This window comes from Ambystoma mexicanum, chromosome 1q (assembly GCF_040938575.1).
Source record: "Ambystoma mexicanum isolate Mex_15411 chromosome 1q, UKY_AmexF1_1, whole genome shotgun sequence".
NCBI lineage: Eukaryota > Metazoa > Chordata > Amphibia > Caudata > Ambystomatidae > Ambystoma > Ambystoma mexicanum.
Genome location: NC_090922.1, coordinates 123,635,660 through 123,655,963, shown reverse-complemented (window position 1 = coordinate 123,655,963; position 20,304 = coordinate 123,635,660). Strand labels below are relative to the sequence as shown.

Genomic DNA, 20,304 nt, shown 5'->3' with positions numbered 1-20,304 from the left:
TGCTGGCGGCACTTCGGCCGCGCGACTTCTTAGTCCTTCCCAACCCTAGCCAACAGAACCCTTATTTCCCTTTGTTCCAAAAAGGAAAGACAATAGTATTTCGATCACTCCTTTTTCCTTTCAAATGCACTATACTCGTGCAGCGCGTGGTCGAAGGTTGTACCTGATGGTACCCAGGTTTGCTGAATCCAAAAGCAAAGTATCGTCGCTCCCTGAGGGGAGCGTCACGTCGGTGGCGACGGAAGTCGCAGAACTTGAAACAAGAGTTTCCGGAAGTGATCGATCAAGAGAGTGTGGAGACGAGATGGACGGCTCCCCGAGCTCCTCGGGCTCAGAGAACTTCTCCGACGCACTCACAGCGCTGCCTGCTACTCTGAGATCAGAGATCGTAGCATCAGCAAGGGGTTCTGTTTCTTCTGTAACGTGTGGCGTCGGGTGAGGGATCTTCTTCACATGCGTTGCATGTACCCAGTTCTTCTTTCCTGCCACCCGCACTGCCGTCCTGGTGACCAATAAAACCTGGTAGGGTCCCCGCCAGCGAGGCGCGAGACAGGAAGACCTTTCGTAGGCCTTTACCAGGATCCAGCTGCCGGGCAATATATCGTGTCCTGGGCCCGTAAACCGTACAGGTAAGGCGGCATTCACCTGGTGGTAGATGAAATACAGGTTTTTAGTCAATTGATTACAATAATCTTCAAGCAATACATTCTCCACATCCCTCAGGGCTTTAGGTTTAGGGAGGCCCCAAATATTAGCAGGCCTTCCCATTACTACCTCGAATGGAGAAAGCCCAGTTCTAGTCTGGGGTGTGGTGCGCATAGCTAACAATACAATGGGTAAAGCATCTGGCCATTTTAATTTAGTGTCGGCACATGTTTTCGCAAGTTTGTTTTTCAAAATACCGTTGTGTCTTTCTACCAACCCCGCACTTTGAGGGTGCCTAGCTGAATGAAAACGTTTCTCAATCCCTAAGGCAACACATATTTGCAATATTACAGCTGCGATGAAATGCGGGCCGTTATCCGACCAGATTATCCTCGGGAGCCCAAATCGAGGAAAATATTCTTTCACCAAGATCTTTGCGGTGGTCATGGCGGTAGCATCTTTGGCAGGGAAAGCCTCGACCCATTTGCTAAAAGCACAAATGATAACAAGAACATATTTCAAGTTATTACAACGTTCCATTTCAATGAAATCAAGGTGAATGGTTTCAAAGGGGACAGAGGGGGGCCCGAAACTTCCCCTTGGAGTCACTGTCCCTTTACCCACATTGTTTTGTAGGCAAATCATACAATTTCTAACATGTCTTTTTGCAGTTTCCAGAATTTTGTCATTCACCCAAACCTGCTGTAATATCTTCGCAATTTGCTGGGCACACACATGTGTCGGGCCATGTGCCATTGTGACCATTGCTAATACATAAGAATCAGGAAGCAACCATTTCCCGTCAGATGCGTCCACCCAACACCCTTCGTCATCCAATTTCCCCATGCCTTCAGCCCATTTCCTAGATTCTTCAACAGAGGCATCAGTCTGAATATCTCGCACAGACCCAATGCCTTCATCTATTATACAACCATCTCTCACTTCCCTCGAGGTATACATGTCTGTGCTAAGGTCTGTGGCTGTTTGTCTAGCTATCAAATCTGCAAAAGCATTTCCCTTGCCCACATCGTCTATGACCTTCCGATGTGCTGCACATTTCATGATTGCTAGTTGTTCAGGGAGTGAGAGTGCTGAGAGTAGTTGTACTATTAAGGGGCCATGCTGAATCTTGGTCCCATGTGAGGTCAGAAACCCTCTTTCCGACCACAGTTTTCCGAAGTTGTGAGCCACCCCAAAGGCGTACTGACTATCCGTATAAATGTTAACTCTATGCCCTTGGGAGAGTTCACAAGCACGGGTCAACGCTATAATCTCTGCGGCCTGCGCGGAGTTATGCGGAATCCTTTTAGTTTCTACAATCTTATTCAAAGTAGTAACTGCATAAGCAGCTGTAGATGTGCCATTCGGAAGTTTAAAGCAGGAGCCATCACAAAACAGCTCCCCTTCCGCATTCTCCAAAGGAGTATCTGAAAGGTCTATTCTGCCCTTTGTTTCTTGTTCGGTGGCGTACAGGCAGTCATGTGATCCATCATCGCCGCAAGCAGAAGTTTGCGGGAGAGGCAAAAGTTCAGCCGGATTGAGAACACAACACCTTTTAATTTGGATATGAGGAGCAAATAGAACTAATTCATACCTGGTCAACCGGGCAGAAGTAAGGTGTTGTGTTTGAGTTTTATTCAATAGAATATCAACAGAGTGAGGTACCATCAGAATCAAATCGTGGCCTAGGACCATCCCCTCACTCTGTTTTACAGACGCAGCAGCAACAGCGCGCAGACATCGCGGCAAAGCGCATGCGACAGGATCGAGGGCGGAGGAATAATAGCCGCACGGCCTATTCTTCCCTCCATGTTCCTGCGTTAACACAGACAAAGCACATCCATTACATTCATGCACAAACAACACAAAGGCCTTATCATAATTTGGTGTACCCAGAACCGGTGCTGAACACAGCGCGGCTTTGAGAAGCTCAAATGATCGTTGATGTTCCGATTCCCATGGCAGTGGCAGAGAAATGCCCTTCTTCGTCAAAGCCAACATCGGTTTTACCACTAGGGCAAAGTTCGGGATCCACAGTCTACAGTAGGACGCCATCCCTCTCAGGGCTCTGACTTCCTTCTGTGTTTTTGGGACAGACATGCCAGAAATGTGTTTTATTCGTTCAGGTGTCAATCTTCTCCCCTCCTTTGACAGGAGGTAGCCTAAATAGGCAACCTCCTGGCAACAATATTGAAATTTCTTAAGTGAAGCTTTGTGTCCATGTTCAGCTAAATGAACAAGCAACAATATAGTGCCTTCTTTACAAGCTTTCTCAGAGTCTGCAGCTAGGAGCAAATCGTCTACATATTGAAGCAGCGTGCAAGTAGGTGGCAGTTCAAGGGTGTCGAGCTGCTCTTTTAAGGCTCTACTATAGATACTAGGACTTTCAGTATACCCTTGAGGTGCCCTTGTGAATGTAAATGAGCGTCCCCCCAAGGTGAACGCAAACAAATACCTGCTCTCCTTGTGTATCGGAATACTAAAGAAGGCGTTTTTCAAATCTACGACACTAAAGTGCGTAGCCGTAGCAGGGATCATTGTTAAGATTGTTGTTACATCCGGCACGATTGGAAATTGTGGGGCCACTACCCGGTTAATAGCACGAAGATCTATTATAAACCGGTACGGAATTGCATTGTCGCCTTTCTTATATACCGGCAAGATCGGACTATTACATAAACTACCTGTAATCTCTTCGATCACTCCACGATGTACAAAATCGGAGACAATGCATTTCAAAGCGCGCTCGCCCTCAACTGAAATTTTATATTGCGGAATGCGCGGTAGTTTAACCCCATGTTTCAATACTATCTTAACAGGGTCAATGTGCAATATCCCGACATCATTGTCGTCTATTGCCCACAAATATTCTGGGACAATGTCAAATTCGGGAGGTAGAGGTCGGGTCAAGTATTGGGAGTTAAAAGGTTGCTGTGGTGAAACTGTTAATCTTATTCCGTCAGGGGAACAATGAATCACTGCGTTCAATTTCTTCCACAAAATTTAACCCCAGCAAATTTTCTCCACAGTTTGAAGTAAGAAAAAAAGGGCACTGGTCTGTAAAAGGGCCCAAAGAAATGGGTACCGGTGCAGAGACCGGACAAACAGTTGGTATACCAGAGAACCCTATAGAAACATTCGTTTGCCCTGACAGGGGGATGTTTGGAACCCGAGAATGGTCGATGGAGCACTTCTGTGCTCCAGTGTCGATCAAGAACTGATGTTTCCTATTCCCCACCAATAATTCAACATAGGGGCCCTTCTGAATGACGGGAATAGGTAAAGGTTCCAAACGCTGCTTCGGGCAATCCTAATAAGGCAGAACTTCATCAAAGGGAAGTTCCTCAGAAAGATAGGCGGCGGAAGGGTGATCAAATATATTTCTCGAGTCCATACTCGGGGTCTGATTTTCCCGTGAAAAAGGTTGCTGTGGATCTTGTAAAAGCTGACCCCTATCAGGGCCCCCTGCTCCAGGGCGGCCCGTGGTCGCCTACCCATACCTCCGAATGTGCCTCCTGACCTCTGACGGAGGGCAGGGCACTGTGCTCGCCAGTGACCTTCCTGGCGGCAATAAGCACACTGATTAATATTTATAGAATTTAGAGGAGTATTTCCTCTTGGAATGTACTGACCTCTAGTTTGTGTCGTACCTCCTCTGGGGTGCCTGACAATTTGCTGCAACAATACCTTAGTCTTTAGGTCACCCCTTCTTTTTTCGATTTTCTCTTTTTCGTTATTAACCCGATTCTCATAATACTGAGCCATATGCAAAACCTCTGACTGAGATTTTGCCTGCCAAGCGCTCTCTGAGGACATAATTTGTGACTGGATGTCGGGCAACAATCCACGCACAAATTTGTCCACAAACAACCTCTTCCCCGACTCTGTACCTAAATCCTGTCCACTGAAGTCGGAGAACACCTGTTCGAATCTATTAAAGAATTCGGTAGTACCTTCAGTTTTCCCTTGGACGCAGGCCGTAAGCTTGTCCCAAATAATCCTTTTTTCTGGGATTATAGTTTTTAATTTGGCAACTATTCTATCGGGTAAAGTGAGTATAACCTGGGGTGGTTTCTCACCAGCTGGTCGTTCCCCATCTATTCTAGTCAAATTTACCCATGTATCCCCTAACCCCGGCACATCATCTATTGTTCATACCTGTTTCCATACATCAACAGGTACAAGCACTGGAAACAATAAATCCATGTCACTTAAGGTGAACACAGAAGACTGCAAAACGGATTCTATTTCTTTGTAAAACCCTGTCGGGTTCTTCCTGATATCAGGGACTGATTGTCTAATCGTGTTCACTTCCTGTCGAGAGAACGGGACATGAACAAACTGTGATACGTAATGTGCAGGGATATCCACCGCGGGAGTACCAGCCGCCGCGTTGGCGGGGATTTCTACTTTTGGGACAAGGGTCGGAGGGACCTCTCTCATAGGCAACTGAGATATAGGGACCTCCGACCGCTTACTAAGTAATAAGGCCAAATCGAGCGCTAAAGCAGCTGTAGAAGTGTCGGGCGAAAAAGCTCTTTTACAAATACCTAATAACTCTGTGGGGCAACCAACCTTTTTCCTTATACATTCCTCCTGTAAATGCTGTACCATCATTTGGATCACCTTCCTTTGCATCTCTACCGTGTATTGACTATATGTGTCATATACCTCATCTGGCGGTATCGATGGATCCGAGATCCACCGAATCGCATCTCTGGTACAAATCCGTACTTCCTCAGGTGCTGATCTTCGGCACGAAAGGAACCGTTTCTGCACATATATCCTATTGTCCTCATCATCCTCATTTTGTAACCTTTCAAAATCCCTTCTACACTCAAACAACCTATCGACATGCCCATATACTTTCTGCTCTGTATCCCTCGAGAGTGCCAAGGCATTCAGATCTCTCACCCCTTGTGGGAGATCCGAAGTCTGCAATCTACCCCACATTATACATAATTGAATCCCCAGTCCTTCAATAAAAACGTTTTTCTCGGGAAAATCGCGCAAATTAGATAATGTTGAAAATACATAAGTTTGATCACCTTTTTCCATGCAATGTTTAGCCCAAGCAAATAGTTCCTGTTTCCTGCCTGCAGGAACAGTACTACGAGTCACTATCCTCGACCCTGCACCAGGATCTGATTTAATAAACACAGGACTCCCCGAAATCGAAAGTGTAGGTGAACCTAACATGGGTGCAGGGGAAAGAGGTAATGTAACAGACGAAATAGACGGAGGAGCGACAACTAAGGAACTAGGGGTAGTAGGCTGTGTAAGAGGAGTAGGAATAACGATAGGAGCAATAGCAGGAATGGGAAGAGCGCCCACAACAGGAGCATACGGAGGTGGCGCTGAAGAATCAGGCCTCTGTTCGTTTAATATTTTCTCAATAAACTCTTCGGAAACATGGAAATCTTTAGAAGGGTAAATTTTCTGGACTCCGAGCGAAAAAGCTCTGTCCATTTTCTGGGTTTCATCTAATCGTTTTTCCTTGTCATATAACAATGCCTTTTCGGCATTCGTTTTATGACGTCGTGCATGTTTATCCCTACTTTTAAGCTGCTGTAATGCTTCCTTTTTCCAGTTTTGCAACACATCAAAGGCTGCTGGCCTAGCCTTTTTCTTAAGCAAAATCGACTCTAAGTATTCGATACGGGGGATCTCAAAACTACCATTGATTGGCCACTGAAATTCAGAGGCATTTCTGGTCTGTCTGTGCCAAATGTCATTAAATACAATACTACCAATGCCATACTTACAGTACATAGTACACGCCGGCGACCCCTCCTGTGGTGCCGGACGGCTAAATTCCAAAGATTGTCGATCGCTGCGGAATAGAGCCCTAAAACAGCTAGACAATTTCCCAGGCATTTCTCAAATAATTGGTGTTACCCGGTCCAATAATTGTGTCTGCAGATACAATACGCCAAATTCAAATTGTCAGGGTTAAATTAAGAGCTGGGTCACGACTACACCTGACCAAACCTAAGGAGGACCGTACGGTTTACAAAGGACTTCAACTAACAAATTTTACCTGCGTTCGGTGGTTTCGGCAAATCTGCCCGCCTCGGAATTGGACCCTCGTCAAGATGCCGTGTCAGACCACACGACTATCGTCCAAGGATCGGATCGTGCAGCGCTGCCGAGGTATCGCGTCTCGATCGGTCGGGCCCGCAGAATCACACCGTCTGATCCCAGTTCGCTAGTCTGCGTCAACCTTCAATGATCCGGCATCAATCTTGAGGGTCCCTATTCGGGCGCCAACTGTGGAAACAGAGAAATTGATATGAGGCCGGGAAGCCCAAAAGGAAACACACCAACACAGGTTACAAAGGACATACAAAGCGCTTTATTTCAAAGTTACAAAGTTACCAAAGTCAATTGACATGCGAATAGCTATTCGGCCCTCTGACTAACATGCAAACCTTCAACGTTAGGTTCGCACTGAAAGTGGGAGAGACCGATCATTGGGATGCTTGGGTTTTTATACATTTAGTACTGCATTGGCCAGCCCTCTTACAAGTTAACCATTTCTGGAACCATGGCTAGGGTTCGTAGCCAGGTCGAACATGCAATCTCCATATATTAGATCGGTTCCGCTGATACAGTTACATATTTACACCTAGGTTAAACAGAGGACAGGGTCTTAGTTCATGACCCTAACAGGTAGCCTGCGGACATATTATTCATTCACGTGTGCGGAGGTCACCATAGCCGAAGTCTTACTCGAAATGTCATTCGGCCTCCATTTTGTGATTCAGGGTGACTTCCACACTGCAAGAATACCTAAAATGGCGGCTAGATCCAAGATGGCGGCTTACACAATACATTAAGGTCAAGACCTTGCCGCGGAACCTATGTTCATAATATTCTTTAGACAGCTTGGCGTAGGCCAACATACATTTAAACAATGCGATTGGGGTGACAATATTATATCAATTTCCACAAGACGATAGATCTAGCAGATTTAATAATCGGGTATATTTATTTTAATCAATGCTTAACGTGATGTCAGGTTAGGAGTGCATATTTTTACTCTGTCATGTCATTGGCTATCCATTTTTGAACGCAATATTGTGATATGTATATAAACCATCTGGGCACTGTGCACTTATATATTTGTTTAGCCTTTCCCCGTTATTGTTATTTTTCTGAGGGGTTGGCTTAGTGCTTTTATTATTGGCACTATGAGTTTCTATGCATTCCTACTCCCTTTCAATATGGCCTCTATTGTTTCCTCATATAGCCTTAATTTGTAAATGTCACTGACATAGTCAGAGGACTGCTGCTTACATGTGTATTTGTATCTGTGAAACTCTCTCCCCCCCACGTGATCAAGCGCTCAGTGTAGTGTGAAACGCGTTGTCTGCAGGCTGTTACGCCACGTACGATGCATTTTTTATTGTTACAACATTAAAGACACTAGTAATTTTTACATTGTGTCCTTCGTGTTTTGTCTGGATTTTGGAATATGGCATTAGTGCCTTGGCCCGCGGAAGTGCGGTTCGCCGTTTCCTCTTCTTTTTTAATATATATATATATGTTGATGTGAATGATTGCTATCTAATCTTATATCAATTTTGAAAGTATATCGATATGGCTCCCAAACATGATATATCGCCCAGCCCTGAGATGTCATATTTTTCAAAGCCACATAAACCTAATTTCCTCTCGTATAATTAGAATGAGACTGTGATGTGACCTATGCAACAGAGATCAATGTAGATTGTCCGAGAACAGAGCTCCCATATCCTCTCTAGTCAGCTGCAAATCCTTTATGCACCAGGCTAGAAAATTGAGGGAACAGTCTTTAGTGTTCGTGCTAACTGAATTGAGTATTCTAAGGGGTCAAGGTCATGAAGTGAAGAGGTGGAGGGCTGATAAAGAGAAATATGTACAGAGCCTTACCCCAGGGCATGACATTTCAGGGCTAAACTGGGGGTAAGAAATGGATCAGACGACAAAACGGCTTTGCACATGTACCAGCCACTCCACTCTATATTCTCCTCTAGCTCCTTTTCACTTCTTTCTCCTGCTCTCCCTTCTAGCTTTGTTATTCTTTATTGTCAACAGGAAAGAATTGTCCCTTCTCCCGTTTAGCCAATTGTGTGTAGCCCTCCTGTTTTAAATGGGGGCATAAACTTGTTCCTTCCTTGTCGTGAACTGAATCAACACTAGTTATCAGACAAGGGGACTACTGAGGAACTCTTCACATGACTCTGCACGTGGTGGTGGTCTATATCTTTACCTATATTTCATTCAAAGGCCACTTTTTTAGACAAGGCTCTATATTCGCTGAAAGGAAAAAAGACCATATGCGAATAGTTCTAATAAAAAAAAAAAATTATGCAGTGAAAGGAACCAAATTGTATAATATAATACAAGTGTGTATTGAACAGTTTACAGTGACACATATATACAAAGGTGAAACAAAAGTAAAACAAAGGATAAACATGTTGCACTCCAACTCCTTAGTGCTCAACAATTGGTGTACAGTGAAAGCAAAAAAGCCTGAATCTGCCCTAACTACTTCTTGTAGCCTTTTTTGTGTGACATATAATCAAACAGAACAATTATTGGACCTGTGTGAAATATCACATGAATCTTGAGGCTCAGTTGCCTCGAGGGTTGGTATGCTGAGCAAAGTGTTCTTAATAGTTCTCACAGCTTCAGTGCTCAGGGTTGACTTTTTAGGGTCTGAAGTTTTGGACTATATGGGATATCTCTATGTTTAGCCAACGTGCTTTTCAAACACTCATTTAAAACACTAGGGGCTGGAAAAGAGGGTACATAGTCTGTCCTCAGTCTTCATCTGTGTGCTGTTGAGTGGATGCACGTTTCGGTGCTTAAAAGTACTTGCCCAGTACTAGGCACCTTCTTCAGGGTTTCCAATTGGTAGACCCTGTGTGAGGGAGCAGAGAAATGTGGGGTTACCTCAGGTTTAAATAGCTGATAGTGCAGCTTAGGTAAATAAATTAAGACGCTCTCTGTACCGGCTAGGCTTGTGGCGTTATCGGTATCATGATCCCAAGACTCTTGGGGAATCCAGGGAGGGTCGGGCACACACATGGGACCTATGCCAGGTGGTTTCTGTGGGCAGGCAGCACGGAACTTCCAGGTGTAGTCCTCGGGGCCTGTAAGGGTGTGGATGAGGCGACAAGAAATGGAGAAAGGAAAGAAAAAGGGTCAACTCTAGCCAGTAACCCTAAGGTGAAAGGGGTGTTGGTAGAGTGCCGGGCTGTGATAACAGATTACCTTGGTCCTGGTGTCTTGGTATCAATCTGTGTATCCGTGGTGCCCAAAGTGCCGACTTCCCGGGGCTATATTGGTTTCAGAGCCGTTGCTCGGGGGCGGCCATTCCACTGGTCCACTTTCTTCTACGCATACAGAAGGTATCTGTTTTCGAAGAGAAAGCCTGTTACTGATGTGTATCTCTGGGTGAAATTGAGAGAGAATTGTCGTGTCTTCTCGTATCGGTCCCGTGTCTAATGTGCACAGGAACAGGGACTTGATCAATGTTGCCGTATCTTACCAGAAGTGGGGGAGAGAGGCACCTAGGTCTCTGCTCTTTGTTGCTGTGTCCGCGTCTCCTGTCTGCGGCTGTCGGAGCGCCGTTCTGCATGCGGGAGTTCTATGTACTCAGACGCCTATGCGTAGTTATGGCGACCATTGGGAACGGGATGGAATTTCATTGGTGCCGTGTCATGGGCCAGGGGCTCGTAACGTAGCCTGCCTCCTGATTGGCTGCTGCGTGCTACACGGAGAGTGGAGGGCGCCTGGGTGTGTCACTGGAGTGGGCGTGTCGCTGGAGTGGGCGTGTCACAATGTGCAGTTCTCCCGCCGGTGAGGACGTTGGAGGCTGCACCAGACAATTTTGCATCGATATGTGTCTGCGCCGAATTAACTGTTGTGGGCTGTGTGTCGGCAGAAATGGATCCGGTAGACACGTCACCTCAAAAGACGGATGGCAAGGAATTGCAAGGTCCGCTGGGTCTCGTGTGCACCTCTGGTGACATTTTTAAAAAGAGCGGGGTGTTGGGTCTGTCCCTGTGTGGATGGATCACCCGGCACCCCTTGTGGCCAGTAGTGTTCATGGCAAAAGATTTTTTGCAAGATCCACTGGGGCTCGTGTGTGCCGCTGGTGATATGGAAGGTGCGGGGTGTAGAGCCTGCCCCTGTGGGGGTGGGGATGAGTTACCCTGCCCACGTGGTGGCCAGGAGTGTTCATGGCAGACCTGAACTGTGTGGATTTCGAGGTGGACAGACTGTGGGGCATTGATTTTTTGTGTCTGTCTCTCTGTTACGTGGCGGATATTCATATACTTCTTCGAGCATGTGCGATCAGAATATGCTCGGTTGAAAAGACTCATTCAGACCGTGGTGATAAGCGTCCAGCCGTTGAATCCACCTAGACTCTCGATGTAGAAGGCTTTTCAAGGGGTTAGGGCCTCCCTTCACTTTCTCCAGTACCCACCAGAAGAGATCATTGGGGGTAAGTTTGGCTGCGATGAAGTGTGTCACCAATGGGGCGGTTGTGTTCTTGCACCTTATCCTTGAGCGCTGTTCTGAGATGCGTAGGTTGACTGCTCTCATGGTCTGGCCCACATACTTCATACCACACGGGCACTGAATACAATATACCACACATTCGCTTTTACAGTTCGTGTGGTCTCGGAGATGCCATTCCCGTTGACCTATTTGGAATGATTTCAATTTTCCCGCAAACCTGCATGAAGTGCAGTTGCCACAGGGGTAATGACCTTGTAGTGGTCGTCGGACTCTTTGAGATTGATGCCTTAGGTCCGGTTGGAAAAGAGTGGACCAGGGACTCCTTCAGGTTCTTACCTCGTTTGTAAGCAAAACGAGGGGTTGGGTCTTCTGGTAGATTTAATTTGGCTATGTGCCAATGTTTCCTTATGCTTTTCTTCATTTGGGATGTGTGTAGTCCATGTGTAATCACACATGTCAGTCGGTCTTCGTCTCCTGCGGCTTGTCGTGTCGTGTTGTGTTGTTCCAATAGTGTGTCTCTATTGGTGTGAAGGGCTCTTTTGGCTGCTTGTTTGAGTGTAGATGCTGGGTATCCTCTGGTCTTCAGCCTGTTAGAAAGGTCTTGGGAGTGTTTTTTGAAGTTTTCTTTGGAAGTACAGTTTCTCCTGATACGTAGAAACTGACCGTACGGTAAGTTGGCTCTTGTGTGACTCGGATGATTACTGGTGTGGTGCAGTAGGGTGTTGCGGTCGGTAGGTTTCCAGTATAAGTCGCACTCTAGTTTCCTGTCTTTGTGTTGGATCATCAAATCAAGGAAAGCGATTTTATTGGTACTGTGCTCCATCGTGAATTGAATGTCCTGGTCACAGGTGTTCAGCCATTGCCAGAATTGTGTGAGGTTGGTCAGATCCCCCTTCCAGATGAAGATGACATCATCAATATATCTGAACCAGGAACTTGTTATTCTTTATTGGCTCTCTCATCTTCCCATCATCTTTTACCCTTCTATTACACTAATTCTTCACCAGCCTTATTGCTTCCCTTACTCCTTTATCCTCCAGATTTGCTTCTCTACTTAGGCTCACCCCTCTTCCCCTCCACTGCTGTTTCACCCTCCCTGATACCCCCACTCTCTTCCGCTAATTCTTCCTGTTTTGCACACTCTAGCTCTTCTGCACTCTCACATGCTAGCTCTCCCAGTTTCAACCACTGACTCCACCTCGTTCTGTTTTATGTTTTCTACTCGCCCACCTGCCTGCGGAGCACTGCTTGCGCTGTGCGCCTTCTACTGCCCATGCTTACTTTGACCTGCAGAGCATTTTTGTACTCGTGTAGACCTGCCTCTCGTCTGTGAAGGTCTGATTCCGATCAGCTGCGCTGCGCGCCGCATAGGAATTTGTGTATACAATTCACATCTAATTCTCCAGCGATGGCTCGGTTCTTTCATTAACACTGAGCAAGCTGTCATAAGTGGTAGCTATCAACCTGCTTTCTATATCGCGTTCATCACAAATGCTGATGCTGCTTTCCCCAGCAGCACACGGCAGCATCCTGCCGGTGTCCTGAGAAAACATCCAGCAAGTCTGCCAGACCTCCAAACGAAATAAAATGCAGTCATTTGTAATTTGTCACCAGTGCTGCATGAATGTTATCCTTGAGCAACTTGGACATGTGGCCGATGATTCTCTCTCAGAAACTGCTGGCATGAGTTGGTTGTATGATCCAGAACCAGCAACTGCCATCAAAGGGCATTTGACACTCAAATCAAATATGTTGTCCTGGGGGTACTTGTTGGGGCAACGGGCTGCGTAGTTCCTGCAAACTTGAAAAAATCAGAGAGTTTTGGACAGGTAGGGGCTTTGTCCTTGTGGATAGCTAAGAATCTCAGAAAGATGGTGAGGGGGCAGGACAGCCCTTCTGTCCTCAAACACTGCCCTGATCGTGAAGGTACATTGTTTCAGGTCATAGAGAGTTTATGTTGTGGGAATCCTAATGGTGGGAAAGGGTTGCATTTGGGGGACTCTCTATTGCCTTGTTCTTTAGCTAAAGGAGGGTTCCCTTTGATTCTGGCCCATACCCTTTGTTTGCCTTTGTTTTTCCTTCTTACCAGGTCACCTTCCTAGCTGGGTCCCTAACTCTTTGCTCTTGGGAGTTATCTAGGTTCCAGTGCCAATGTCTTATGGGCTTGGCAACCTGATGGACCCACCTTTTTCCTCCTCTGGACCTAACATCATGTAACGATTGGTGGCACCCATGATCCGCCCTGTTGCATCAAGTAGCCCAAACCTGATGACATGGACTTAGGCCCCTCAGCCCCCTGCTCTGTTGCCCACTCATAGCATGAGCTACTGCGCTGTAACGGTACATATTTCCATGACTATGTTGTTGATACCGATCTATATCTTCTCTCATGTGGGAATTAGAAATCTGGAACTGCAACAAATAACAGCGCCTTGTTTCTGTCCATCTGACTTGATTGTAGGTATGCTATTCCCAACTTTGCTGGCCTCGACAAACCCACTCTAACAATGTTAGGATATATTTTGATGCCACTCTACATGTGCTTTCCGACTTGTGATTGGCCATAACATACACTCTGCCTTACTATCTGCTGATAAGGCTTTAGGGTATCAGGTAATATTATCCCCATATAAATGGTCGCCGTACATAATATCGCCGGGAAAAGGTTGTGGCGATATTATATGGGTGACCATATATATGGGGATAGGGGCAGCCGAAAAAAAAGGGTTTGGGAGTTGCGGGGGTGTCCCCCGCATGTTCCATGCAATAATGTCCCCACAAAAAGCGGCAATTTTTCGGTGATATTTTTGCATGGCGATATTTTTGTGGGGACATTATTACATGGAACCGGCTTTAGGTTTCCTGCATAAATCCAGAGAACACACATAGGTGGCATATTGACGGTGGTTGGATATATTCTGGTTGGTGATCTCACTTTGTATCTAAAATGTGAACGTATTTTTTGGGAAAAGGCTGAAAATACTTACCTGCTAGTTATATATTTGCTTGTGGATGAGTAATAAGTTTGCCTTCTGTTCTAATGCAATAGATATTGTAAATGAAATCCGGTTCATTGCAATATCTCACCCTTAGCTGGAATGTGAGCCAATAATTATGATTGTAAAGCAGAATTACATTTTTAGTTCAAAGCATCTAATAGATGCCTTTTTACAAACCAATCAAATTTTTTTTTTATTTTCTCAGTCATTTTGGAAAATCACATAGTGTCGGAGGAAGATATTGAACCAGATCCGAAACGACAGCGGATAGAAATTGACTGTCAAGACCCTTCCATTAAGGTATCAATCATTTTTACTTCACTTCCTTCACCCTTTGGAGATTTCTAGTACATTTAATAGCATGGATTTCACTCCCCAAAGTAACTAAGTGTTTGGGCTTAAATGACAGTTTGTCCTGGTTAATTCTGTCAATGTCTGTTAAAAACACACTTTGACTGTAGATCTGTGAGTTCTTTTTTTGCCTGGAAATGTGCTACTTGTATTTGTTTTACTAAGGTTCGATGATTTGGAACAGAAATTGATACTCTGAGTAGATGTTTTGCTTTCACAAGTACAGTTACCACTATCGATATTTACTACACGTCTATTAAGAGGTGTTCACTATACAATTTCCCAGTTATATGCATATCCAATGCTACCAGTTAATGTGTGTCCAGTTAGTCGCATTTCACATTTACTCGGTGATAGCAATACCCATTTCCCATTTTCACTGTAAAAATGTTTGCTTCCACATGGCAAGTTCCACATGCTTGATATTTCTTTGTGCGTTACCATTTTTTGGGTGGTTTGTAGCCACTACAGAGCTTTTGTTGTTTGAATCAAATTCAAGGTGAAGTTCAGATATTTGTGAAATCACCTATACTTATCATCTGATCATCAGACATTATGCATAGGAAGGAGAAGTCTATGCTCCAGTTCCCCAGACTTCATTGAATGAGAGCATTTAGAAGTGGGCTAACTGCCATTTCTAGAGGTTTAAAACGATCTAGGATCTGTATTGGGGATCTAGCAATGCCCTTTCCCCTACCCAAACTCACACCCTTGCTTCAGAACACCAAGTTTGAATGCACTCAAATGAGAGTGGGGCCTCCTTGTGAATCTTCTGAGTGCAATGCCTAAAGCTCAGCTGTTGGGCAGCTCTTGAATCCTGTTAGAAATGTTAGGAGAATGGCTTGGGGACGACAAGCCACACTTGGGCCAGCTACCTCTCCTATTTGGGCAATTGAAAGAATAAGCAGGTATTTACACAATGGCTTCTTACTCTGCAGTTGTAGTCTGCCAAAAAAAGAGGAGAGTTGCAGGTCTTGGATGTAGACATAGGTAGCTTCTTATTTTTCCAGTGCCAGGTCTTGCCTGTATTCTTCAATACACAGGTCGGGCACGCCTCAGTGACCTGCAGCCACCTCCATGCAAACCAGATACATGCTTGCCTATTAATCATCTGACAAGGAGGTAGCCCCACACTGCAAGCCAGCTCTGTAGTTTTATCTTGGCTGCACAACAGCTTGTGATTGACAGATGGCTGCAAATGGAGCGCTAGGCTGCCACCAGTGGTGGTAGAAGGAGAGGGCTTGCGGATAACCTAACCTTCCTGCGTTCGAAAAGCATCTCCACCCACAGCACAGCAAGGGCCTGTCCTGCCCAGGGCATATTCATGTAGAATATTGGCGATTCTGGTTCCGAGCTGCCCCTCATGATCTGAGCAGTGTGCTACAGTAGCCATAAACGCCTTAGTACCCACTAACGCAGCATCAGCGTGAAGCGAGAAGGAAGAGGAGGAGCGCGCCTACATAACGCCCAGCTACGCGGAGCGTAGCGGAGTGTGGCGAGTGTTTCTTGTGTTCCCTGGCGTTCCCCCGGCGTCTCCCTGCGGTCCCGGCGTTTTGATCTTGTGTGGACGCGCAGAACTGGAATCCAGCGTCCTCAAACTTTTCAACTTGCACCAATGAAAACAGACGCGCCACCCGGTAAGCCAAAGACATTGCCAACCTGCTCTATTTCCAAATCCGACATGGCGCAGCAACCCCTAGAGGTAGGGGCCTGCACGGGGGGCGTTAATCCAATCCTCACCGAACCACACAGAACCTTGCGTAGCAAGGCAAAGGGCTTTCCCCAAGGAGACCTGACTTTGACAAAGCTTTCTCCCCTGGTGGTGGCTGGCAGCATTAAAAAAGGCGTAATGAATGGAGGTGATACCGGCCAGAGGAGTGTGGGCGGAACTCACCTGGCGGATGGACAAAAGCTACCCCTCCAGAGACCGGCCTCCGCCCTACAAGCATCATCACCGCCGAGGACGAACTTAACCAAAAATAAAACAACGGACCAGAGCTCCGCTTTGGCGAGAGGTTTCCCAATGAGAGACACCGAAGGGTGTGTCCCATTGGACCTTGCTCTGTCCCCATGCCCTGATACCGGGGGACCTGCCGTACGGATCCAGGCAGACGCGGAGTCCGAGAGTCCCCCGCCGGCAACGTGCCTTTACCCTCGAATTATAACAGATGGGGGTCCTTTTACAAGAACAGACGATGAGCAGCCTCTAGACCACACGACGCCTGCCTGTTCTCAAATCAACATAACACCGTATAAAAGGGCAGCCTCAGACGCCCTATCTGCAGGAAAACCAAATCCGAGTCGGGACATAATCAGTACCTTTGCCCGAGTCATGAAGCGACCAGCCACAGACAACGCAAAAACCAATGCGAACAGCTCGATTCGTCTAGTCGATTCTCTTACAAACCTAACCAACGACAGCGGTGATGGGCCGGACCTGAATTCTTCAGGTCAGATAGAGCCATCAGAGTCATTAAAGTCCCACAAACAAGGTAGCATCAAAAGGAAGTATATAAAACCCCTAAAAAGAAAAAAGATTCAGACACAGAGGTCAGAAAACCCCAAAAACTCGGAAGCAAGTCCCACATCACAGAAACAAAAAAAGAGAATCGGAAAAAACTCTACCAAATTCAACACGGGACAACAAAATAATGGGGCTGAGACACAAGAAAAGATCCCACCAGATGCTAAGCCAAATGCATTCCACACGTACTTTAGGAAGCAACAATCAAAACGAAAAATGGAAATAGACAATGAAATTACAGATGCAGAGATTCTAGAGGTGATCGAAGGATCCTTGCCAGCCTTTAAATCTAGACGAACCTCAACAGGGCAGGAACACCATATACAAAGTGTAAACAAAGAATCAACCAAACCAGACCTCGAGACATTCAGTCTGTCAATTAGTGATTCTGACAATACCCAATGCAACGTCAATATAACGACCAAAGATGTTAGCTCCCCAAAAACGGTCCAAACTGATGGACAGAATCCTACCATTTCCATCGACCTTACCGGCGACCAGCATAACCCCTCTACTTCTCAAAGGGGGGGTGCAACCGGATCTGAAGCCTCTCCGTCCCAAACAATTCAGGAGCCGCCACCCATTCGATCCACACGTGACACGATGAGCAGAAACTGGAATCTTCATGAAAACGTCACAAGCGTGATCGACAAAAGTCAACCGAAAGAGTCTCACCAAATCGAAGGAAAGGAAACGGAAAGAACAAGTTCCAATGAGTCAAAAACAATTCGTCCACCCAATACGAGCGACCAATTATGGGCAAAAAACTACATCCAATTGCAGCAAAATAGAGGTCAATTCATTAAGCATGTCAGAGAACGCACCTCGTCGGAGCTCAAGTCTCCGCCCCAAGAGCAAGATCGCGAAGAGGAGGAATCCAGATTAATCGAACCATTAAGTGGCATTCCTTCCTGTACACCTGTCGAGCTAAACTCTAGCCGGGTTGTCCAGAACACCCCGGTAAAACACAGAAGACATAGTGAAATTTTGATGGATACTCAAAGACCTTCTCCAACAAAAAAACAAGATCTGACGACGATCATGTCCGCTTTAACCATAGCCCTTGCACCATTTTGCAAATTATACAAATCACTAAATGACGTGTCTAAGGACAACACGGCCATTCTATGCAGATTGCAATCTAAGATAGATTTCCTGGAAGGTTTCATTACTGCGTTTGAAGATAGGCGTAACAAGAGATGGGAAGAACAGGAAAGGATCCACCTAAACCTAGTAAAGAATCGACCAGCAAGACAAGGGCCGGAAACGTTGGCAAAAATACAAAAAGAAACTGCCTCACAAACAATGCCAATATCTGACGCAGGTCAGCCTGAACTAACTCGCAGCAATTGCCCCTATATCCACTCAAACGAAGTACGAGAAATTAAAACATTGAACAAACAGACAAGAGCAACCACAAAGAAAAAGGCGGGCCAGCAGCCCTCCAACGTGATTCCAAATGGCAACCGACCTACCGTCAAAACAGACCCAGCCTACGTAAACACACGGATGACGACAGAAGCTGAGAGAACAAAACCACCTAGTAGCCTCGCAAACGTAAACCACGATGCCATCGAGAATCTGGACTTACATGCACAATCCCCAAAATCTCCTAGAACCATAGATGAATTTGTTAGATCGAGCCCTCTAATGGATCTCTCGATATACGAAGATCCGGAAGGCAATGATGCCGAAAATATGAGTCTTGAGCCTCAAAAAAGTGACCTGGTGCGTCCCCTGACAGCAATCCCTGATGGGAAAACTGACGCAAAAAGCAGAGGGGACCAAAGGGAGGGGGCCTCCGCCCTGAAGCGCTCAAAGTTATCTTGGTCCGAGACACCAAAGCTCCAAAACAAACCTTCTAAGGGAGATACCGACGCTTCCCCTCGACCATCACCAAAAGACGATCCCAGGTCAAACCCAACTTCCCGCAATCTGGAGAGCTCAGGAAATGGAAAAAATTCCAAAAGAGAAGTCAGAGTGTTCAAAATAGAACAGACCTCAAGTCAATCGAAATTCATGATTCTGAACAGGAAAACGGTTCTTCATACCTTGCGCAAGATCAGATGCCTTGATCATCTGAAATCGGATGACTTTCCATTAATCGAACCATATCATCGTGACCAAAAAGCAAAGAGTTATATCCATATCTACATCTCCTCATTAAAAGCGATGCCAGAAACGGCATACTTGGAACTAAAGAAAGCTGGTTTTACCTTAACAGAAATAAAGACGGCACGGTACGAAAAGACAAACGAAGGTAGATTGAGTGAACAAGTCAAGATACGCCCCCAAGGAGTTAGCCGGACCAATCATTACAACAGGAAATTAGTAAAAGACAACGACGGTAAACAGAGTCGTTGGACCAGTGGCGAGAGAAGCTATGCCCCGCACGCACGTCCCAGAAGCGAGTCGCGCTCCGGTCGGAAAACGGTACGCCACGATGCAGATATCCGATGCTACTTGGAAACAAAACGACCCACTAATGAACGTCGGGAAGACAGAAACATCACGAAAACAACCTACGAGAAACAGTACGGCGAAGACAATCGTCAAAAAGGCCTATGGTCGTGGCTAAAAAGTTCGCTCAAAAGGCATAATGAGACATAGCAATTAGAAAGCAGCCATCGGCCGATCTTATCCGCATCTAACGATACCAACTTAAAGAACTTGCCCAATCTGATCTCGATGGCTTCATGGAATACCAGAGGGCATTCACACCTGGCAAACCCGGACAATCTAAACCTGGGGGCATACGATATAGTATGCCTCCAAGAGCACTGGCTGATGGAGAAACCTCTGCTTGACGGTTTCGAAATAGCGTTCTCCCCTGCGTCAAAAGGCATCCTGGGCCGTCCATCCTCTGGCCTATTAATTGCAGTAAAAGCTAGATCGGGAATCTCCTTAAAGAAAACACTGAAGACGTCGCGAGATATCTTAGCCATACAAACTGAATGGGAAGAAGCGAGTGATCATTCAAACTTAACTGCAAGAGAAAACCTGGTACTTATCACGGTTTACTGGAACCCGGCGCAAAGTTCCACTGAAGACTTTTGCACTCAAGTTGCTAATACAATTGACGACATCATATCAGATGCACCAGATTCCCACATAATATTATGTGGCGATCTAAACGCAAACTGCAACGACAAGCGTGAACATCTGGTCTCATCGTCCAAAACTCCAGCCGAAAAAAGAGGACGCTCATGGCTGTCACTGATGAGATCGCGTAATCTTCACGACGTTTCGAGGCTCAACTCCTGGAAGATC

The 20,304-nt window shown here is 46.0% G+C and overlaps 1 protein-coding gene across 2 annotated transcripts in view; it reads left to right on the top strand.

The window, feature by feature from the left end:
- Nucleotides 1-20,304, top strand: part of BANP (BTG3 associated nuclear protein) — a 1,679,897-nt gene that overhangs the window by 351,267 nt on the left and 1,308,326 nt on the right. For both annotated transcript variants that reach the window (XM_069636126.1, XM_069636133.1), the window contains one exon: nt 14,365-14,459. In XM_069636126.1, the coding sequence (XP_069492227.1) occupies nt 14,365-14,459 (95 nt within the window). The remainder of the gene's footprint in view (nt 1-14,364; nt 14,460-20,304) is intronic.